At 46.7% G+C, this 7959-nt stretch overlaps 1 protein-coding gene across 1 annotated transcript; it reads left to right on the forward strand.

Moving 5' to 3' along the window:
* The first annotated feature begins 776 nt into the window (after positions 1-776).
* LOC101753300 lies at positions 777-4358 on the forward strand. The gene is made up of 2 exons (XM_004972454.3): positions 777-2209; positions 4097-4358. Exons 1-2 carry the CDS (start codon positions 906-908, stop codon positions 4116-4118), a joined length of 1326 nt encoding a protein of 441 aa, XP_004972511.1. The 5' UTR covers positions 777-905; the 3' UTR covers positions 4119-4358.
* Positions 4359-7959: the final 3601 nt, after the last annotated feature.

Genomic DNA, 7959 nt, shown 5'->3' on the forward strand with positions numbered 1-7959 from the left:
AGCCCGACACGAAGGTCAACTTGGCCAAAAACTGGTGATAAAGCACCTTGTCATGGTCACACAGAATAATCCATGACGCTTCTGGAGCTAGGGTCAGAATCAAATGAAAGGTTTCGTCATTTTCTTTCGTTTTCTTTCTAGCGCATTAAAGAATGTCTCGTTTCGATATCGTAAGAACGAGATATTGCTATTTTTGTGCAGGGTGGTTGGCTGAATTCGAACCGAACGCGAACATCAAGTTGGTGACAACTTGTAACTTGGAGAAGGCCGAGGCTCATACGTATCCATCATGGTGATGTCCTTATCAGTAAAATATATATAAATTAACAAGCATAGATATTATACGAATTAACCAAATTAAAACTATATAGTAAATTAGCACGGGCTAAAATAATTTTGAGCTAAATAAATATAGGGTTGGATTGTGAAAAAGATACGAGGGTCATGACCCATTACCGCTCGCACCGCACATCGATTAAAAGGTGGGCCGAAACAGATAAAGGACAAAAAAGAATCATATCGGCCCACAAATGAAATGTTAGACAGAAGAACGCGAATCTTGAAAACATATGGGCCGTTCAAAACCGACGGAAATGAGCCCATATTTATTAGCCGGCTAAATTATACGGAGGAAGAGATTTCAAATGGTGAAAAGGAAAGGAAAAAAAAAAGGCAATCTGGGCTAATCTTTCTACGTGCTGGGCTGATCACATGTGAGCCGATACAGACACGTCAGGCCACCCGCACACACTCCTTCCCACCCGGCCGGGCCCACACGCAGGATTGCAGAGGATAGCTCGAATCAATAGCCAACTCCTCTCGTCGTCCTCGCCTCCAAATCGAGGCATACCCCAAACCCTAGCCATCCCCAATCCGGCCGCCGCGTCTACCGATCCGTTAGATCCATGGCCGCCGCCGCTGCCGGCGACTCCGCTGTACCCAACTGGGTGATGCTGGAGCGCTTGGCCTTCCGGAGGGACGACCCCGCCTCCTTCCGCGAGGACAGGAGGACCTTCGCTTCCGGCACCACCTCCACCGGCACTCAATTCGACGTCTCCTTCATCCTCGCCGAGCCTCCCACCCCCTCGCGCCTCTACCTCTCGTGGCCGGAAGGGCCCAAGCAGGAGAGCCGGGGCCTGGTCATGGCGGCCAACCGCAACCTCGTCCTCCTCAGGCTCGACTCCCTCATCGACGAATCCGATCCTTTCGGGGAGGTAGTGCATGATTACTTCATCTACATAGCTGATCCCTCCTCACAGTGGACACCCCTGCTCAGACGGCTGCCCCCCTGCACCGAGTACGACGATTATTTTGAGAGGCAAGTTACTCGCGTTTTGCCGGCGCTGGCTGTTGGTCTGTTGTGCCATGGCGAAGACGAGTTTGCCGTGGCGCATCTGGACATCAGGTCTCGCAAAAAAAAATCAGGGTCTCGCAAAAAAAAATTACCTATCCAAGCTGAGCTATGCGTGCTACGCTCGTCATTGTCCTGCAGTGATGATGCCAAATGGGAGACCAAGATCCTTCCGATACAGTACCAATACGATGATTTATCCTCTGATTTTCTGTACTGGTCAGTGGATGGTGTAGTTCCCTTCAAGAATGCCTTGTGCTTTGTTAACTACTGTAGAGGCATCCTTTTCTGCGACGGCGTCTTTGAAGACAGCCCCAAGGTCTCCTACATCCGCTTGCCTCTGGATACTTATATCCGAGGGGCTGATGGCGAAGCACGCAAGGGGATGTACCATGGCTTGTGTGTCACTGAAGGTGGCCATCGGTTGGTATTTGTTGATGTTGCCCGTCATGATGGAAAATCTTATGGCCCGAGCATGCCCAACACTGGTTTCACCCTCACCTCCCGGACATTTAAGATGACAGGGAATTGCACCACGCCGTGGCAGTGGAATGAGGATGCTGTTGTCACTTCAGATGAACTATGGCATGCAAACACCATGGAGAGTCTCCCTCATGACATTGTGATGCTCCCATTGCTGAGTATGGATAAGGCCAATGTTGCGCACCTTTCATTGATTGACTGGGATGGTGGATTCTCATTAGTTTCCATCGACTTGAGTAACATGCAAGTGATGGGCCCAGTCATTACATACCTCAAAGGGAAGGATGATACTGCTGATGCTGACATCGTCGAGGAAAAGAAAGGATTATGTGCACACTTTATTCCATCCGAATTCCCCAAGTTCCTGGATCTCAGGTAACTTCAGCGTTGCCTCCCACTTTTACTTGAGCACAATTTTTTTTCATGCAGCCTTTTGCTCTCTTTTTTTCAGCAGTTAAGGTTTCTGCCATGTTATTCTTGAAACCTTTGAGGAATCAACAGAATATGCTGGTTGCTGGGAGTAATATGGATCAATGTTTTCAAGTCTTTATGTTGAGTCTAGTCGCTGGGGTACCAACTAGATGGCTAATCGTAACTAGGCAACGATTAAATTTGCGATTAGCTCAGAGACCAGTCGATCCACCCTTGCCTACAGTAGAGAATGATAGAGTATAACACAAAGGTGACGAACTGATCTCTTGGTTTGAGCCCAACACATAATTGTTCTTTGTGGGTTCTTCAATCTGAAAGTGCATAATAGCGTGCCAGCGTTGTGCTTTGTTTCCTTCACTATTTTGATTCTACATGTCAAATTATTGAAAGGTTTTGTTCAGTTACCAACAACATGGATCCTTAGAAGTAGGTGGCACCCAGCGAATCAGCATCATATCGAAGAACCCCTAGGTCTTCTAAACAAACCGGCTGGAATTGTGGAAATCAATTAAACTTAATTATATCCATAGTGCCTTCCTTGTATATCATGTTTCATTCTGCCAGTAGTAACCTCAGCAACTTGACGGTCTTGGGAAATTAGGCAATGGTAGTCTGCCTGAGGTTAATATAGGCCCTTTTTGTATCCGTTTATTTCCTGCTTATCAATGGAAATAAGCGATAAGCCCACCCAAACGCCTAGCTTATTTCCCGCTTACCTCCCAAGCCGCTTAGCCCACAATCTGGAAAACAACTAGCGCCCCGCTTATTCTCTACGCGGTCTTGGGGCCGCTTCTTGGGCAAGCGAAGCGCTTTTTCCTGATACCCTCACCCATCCGCTACCTGCCGCCCTTTGACCGTCGCCGGCTCCGTCCGCCGCCCGCCTGCCTCCAACGCTTCCCTGCACAAATCCCGTCTAGATCCCGTTGCCATCAGTCACCAGCACTCCTGCCCAGATCCCGTCGCCGCCGGTTCCGTTCGCTGCCCGCCGCCAGCCGACCCTACGCTTGGCCCCCCCTGTGCTTGGCCTCCGGCCGGCCCTGCTGTTCTTTTTTGTGAAGGAGGTGGCGGAGTGCTGGCCGTCTACTGCTGAGTGTTGGTCGTGAGCAGCATTTGAGCTCGCCGTGCGTGCTGCCGTTGTTGTTGAGAAGGAGCTAGATATGGGTGCATTGCGTCATGTTATTGCTGTCGCTATGGTTCGTGATTCGTTGTTGTACTCATGATGGATGTTTCCATACTAGACCGTTCTATCATATGAATTTCATATTATTGCAATGAAATTTCTATTTAACAAACTCCAAAAATATTGGAATTATTATCTTCTCACAATAAAAATGAGCTATTATCAGCCTCAGGGGCATTCAGGTCAATTTACCAGCCAGGACAGACAATCGACACAAAATAATCAGGATTGCCAAACACCCAGCTTATACAGACAGCGGATTCTCCAGACAGCAGGTAGGCTTTTAAGATAAGCCTGCTTGCCAGATAAGCGAGTTCAGAAAAGCGTATACAAACAGGCCATAAATGTTTCACAGCTTATTCTGTTGCCTAACTGTTGCTTGTCACGTTGATCCCAAAATCGACCATAAGCTAAGTTATTTTTTCTTAATGACGTCCGAGGCATCTGAGAATCTTTTATAATTCTTGTTAACCATGGATACTATCAAAATAACTTCAGCAATGGGTGAATCTAAGACTATGAGAAGCCTAAATTTCGATTTGTACAGATTATCTCTGCTGAAAAAAATTATTGAAATCATCAGCATGCGTTGTAGCTGACAATTATTGTTTCCTATTTGTATTGATGAAGTTCTTGCTACTGTATTGCAGGAAGAGAGAGAATCATCCATAAGTCCTGTCACCATATCGGCTGGCCACCGTCGTCATGTGTGTTGCTTCTTCATTTTCCAGTTCTGTTGTGCTGGATTCTACTGCCGACTTTGTTGATTGGCTACTACAATTCTGAGTTTAGTCCTCAGCTTTTGTGTGTTCCCTGCACTTGTGTACTATAAATAGCCAGGAAAAACACCTTTACCAGGCTCATCCGTTGAACTATATGATAATGCTAGATGATGTGTCCATGCCTTGCTAACGACTTCTACATGCCATGCGAGTTAAAAATCCTGCAATCATGTTTCGTGGTAGCAGTTTACCTTTGCACAATGAAACTCCTCACTAAACCACAGTTCAATTTGAGGGACTACTGCGTTGTTTTTACAGGGATCTAATGCCATCAATCAAATTGTAAAATACAGACAGGTACGCGTGGAATGGACACTTGTGTTCATTCAGATTTTTGTGATATTTCATACCTAATGATTACCAGGTTGTCACGCCCCTACATGCAAAATTGGTCTACGAGATGGGATATAAGCTCAAAAGGACGTGAGAGCTGTATTATCATGTAGCTCATGACCTGGCAGAAGTGAATAGTTGCACGAAATACAACATTGCAAACAAGGTTTTTATTCATTTTCTCTGCTGATGGCACATGGTAGCAGAAGCAGTGCCACCAATTGGTGAAAGATTTTCAGTAAACTGAGTGTTTGACAGAACAATATGATGCCACCAAAGCAATCTGCATGAGTTCTCTACCTCCGGAAGTCCAGATGGTTGCTCTGTTTCATTCCTCACCATGGTCATGGCAGGGCGTGATGGCACCCCCCCCCCCTCCCTAGGCGGGGCGCGGAGGCTGCAGGTTCAACTCAGAGTTTAGACCTTAACTTGTTCGTGAGCAATGCAGAATGCTACAAATGTAATACAGTGGGCATGCATGATGCTGAAACAAACTAGTGCAACTTTTAGTGGAACAATTGATGAATTATGATGTGTTGTCCAAGTAAAGGATCGGTGGTGTTGTTTTGCTGATCTTTTAGCGAAAATCTAGTGATAGTGTTTGGATATATATCCTAAGTTCCTAATAACTCATAGATGAACAATGAATGCTATATTGAATTGAAGCCATGTTTGTTCTATTCAAAATGCAGGGAGCATGCTCGAGCGGGCTTGGGGGGTCATGGAGGGTCTGCTAATGCTGGCACAAAGCCAGACTGGTTCCTTGAAGGGTGAGTAATTAATACCTTCGATTCATCTAAGCAGTGCAAAAGTGATGTGCTTAATGCCTTGGACAATGAAGCACCAGCTACTTCTATGTTTTTTCCACCAAGATTAGCTCATGATTTTGTCACTTTTTCCCACAACCTGCAAGTTTTGAAGCACTTTACTTTTGCCATGTTAGCCAAAATTTGGAGACAAGTACAAAGAGTAAGGATAACCAACTCATTTCTAGTATTGGAGCATCAAAATCTAGTTCTGGAGCATCAAAAAGGTAATACACAGATCTTAAAAAATTGGTCATACTGCTATTGCTATTTTGTTGCTACTGTTATTTTGTTGTCTTTTGTTCAAATCTAGTTCTAGCATACACATGTCAATATCAGATTCAAATGCACCTCTGCCTACTGCTGCTCCAGTCAAGGCAAAGAGCAAAAGGAAAAAGGAGCCTACTAAAATGAAAACCACCATTTCTATACTGCCACTTGACAGCCCTACAATGGGCCAAAAAACAAAAGGGTGGATCCTGCTAGCGCTGCAATGAGCATAAGGAGCAAAAGAAGGCTCAGCCTGTGATCCTTATGAATCTATAAATTTGGACTCCGCCATGAATCTTTTTATATATCAACCTTTGTGTGTGAACTTGCATGTGAATTTGAACTCCTATGTGAACTCACTACCGGAAACAGTAACTTCGCCGAGTGCCTGGGGCACTCGGCGAAGGGCCAATTACACTCGGCAAAGGGTTTGCCGAGTGTAACACTCGGCGAAGTTTACTCGGCAAAGTTTCCTACGGCAAACAGTGAGTTTGCCGAGTGTCGATCATCGGGCACTCGGCAAACACTTTGCCGAGTGCCACAATACACTCGGCAAAGTATAACACTCGGCAAAAAGATGCTAACGGTCGCCGACGGTCACGGCTCCTTTGCCGAGTGTCAGACGGCAGACACTCGGCGAACCTGTAATCTTTGCCGAGTGTTTTTTTCACATTGCACTCGGCGAACCTACAATCTTTGCCGAGTGTTTTTCACATTGCACTCGGCGAACCTACAATCTTTGCCGAGTGTTGTTCACATTGCACTCGGCGAACCTATACCCTTTGCCGAGTGTTTTTCACATTGCACTCGGCAAAGAATGTCCCGCCGGCCAGATTAGTTTAGGCTTTTACCGAGTGTATCCTTGCGGCACTCGGCGAAGTTGCGTGTTTTGCCGAGTGCCCCCCCTTGGCACTCGGCAAAGGGCCCTGCTGCAAAAATTTTTTGGCACCTTTGCCGAGTGCCAAGACAATGGCACTCGGCAAAAACGTCGATACAACAGAAAATGGGCGCTTTGCCGAGTGTTAACACTCGGCAAAGTACCCGAGCACCCCCTACAAAACAGAAATGTTACGTATAAAAGACCCCTCTCAAAAAAACAACCAGAGAAGCACATGCATATAAATTACACCACAGGCATATAAATTGCAGCACAAGCATCACAAGCACACAAATAACATTTACAAGTTCTGGTCGAAACAGGTAATTCACAAGTTTTACCACAGCTAACACCTCTAGTTCACAAGTCACTGAGGAGGATAAGGAGGATGAGGAGGCTGAGGAGTATGTGCCCCAGGTGGCCACTGCCCCCAAGAAGATTCTGCATTGGACGCCGCCGATTGATTCTGCACAAAGTTATAGAGATTGTATTAGTCACTTTTCTAGTGTAAGTCTGTAGTGCCTGTAGTTTCTAGTTTAACTCTAGATTGATTGTAAGGTTGAGAGTGACTCACAGGAGTAGCTGCAGGAGGTGGTGGAGGTGGCGGGAATAGGTTCGGTGGCATAGGTGGTGGAGTCTGACCTAAACTGTGAAAGACACTCTGCATGTATTGGAACATCTGCTCCGTCCTCTGCCTTTCTAGCTGCCGATCCGCCTCGATCCTCGCCTCTAGTTCCTCCCGGCGCTTCCGTTCTACCTCCACCTGGGCCTACAATATTTCATCCCAATGTCTTATTGCCAATGCCAAGATATGAACAAAATGAATGAAAAATTAAAGAAACAGGAATAACCTGCAGAGCCTGCATCTGTAACTGTGCAGCGGTAGGCCGTGCCCGTATCGCGGGGCTCGAGTCAGTGCTCCTTGCTCGGATCTGGGAGAGGGTGGGAGTACTGGCAGTGTCGATCACGCTATCTCCAATCCAGTACCTGCCATGCTTCTTCCCTCCTCCCACCCTCATCACAATTTCAGGATCTATATCCTGAGAGCTCGGATCGAACTCTGGCCCATGAACCTCCCTCGCCATTGCTGTGTACTCGGTGACACGGCTGTGGATGCTGGGATGGCTGTATGCCTCGAGCGGGTCCTCCGGGTTGAAGTCGATGTCTGCCGAGGCCTTGCCCTTTTTGGACATAACCCATGCCTTGAACCGGGAGCACTCCTGGCCTTCATGTGATGACGTCTGCGGCAAAAATACAAAAGGATTACAAAATATGCAGTATTATGTGCATTATGTGTGATAATAAAGAAATGAATTCACGTACCCATTTTTCCTTGTATTCATCAAGGCTCAGGCTGCCTTGATGGTGTGGTGCATATGGCATCTGCAGACGCCGCTCCCGGCAAGCATTGTGGTTCTCCAACCACCCGGGCTGCAACCACACGT

This window comes from Setaria italica, chromosome VI (genome assembly GCF_000263155.2).
Source record: "Setaria italica strain Yugu1 chromosome VI, Setaria_italica_v2.0, whole genome shotgun sequence".
Taxonomy (NCBI): Eukaryota; Viridiplantae; Streptophyta; class Magnoliopsida; order Poales; family Poaceae; genus Setaria; species Setaria italica.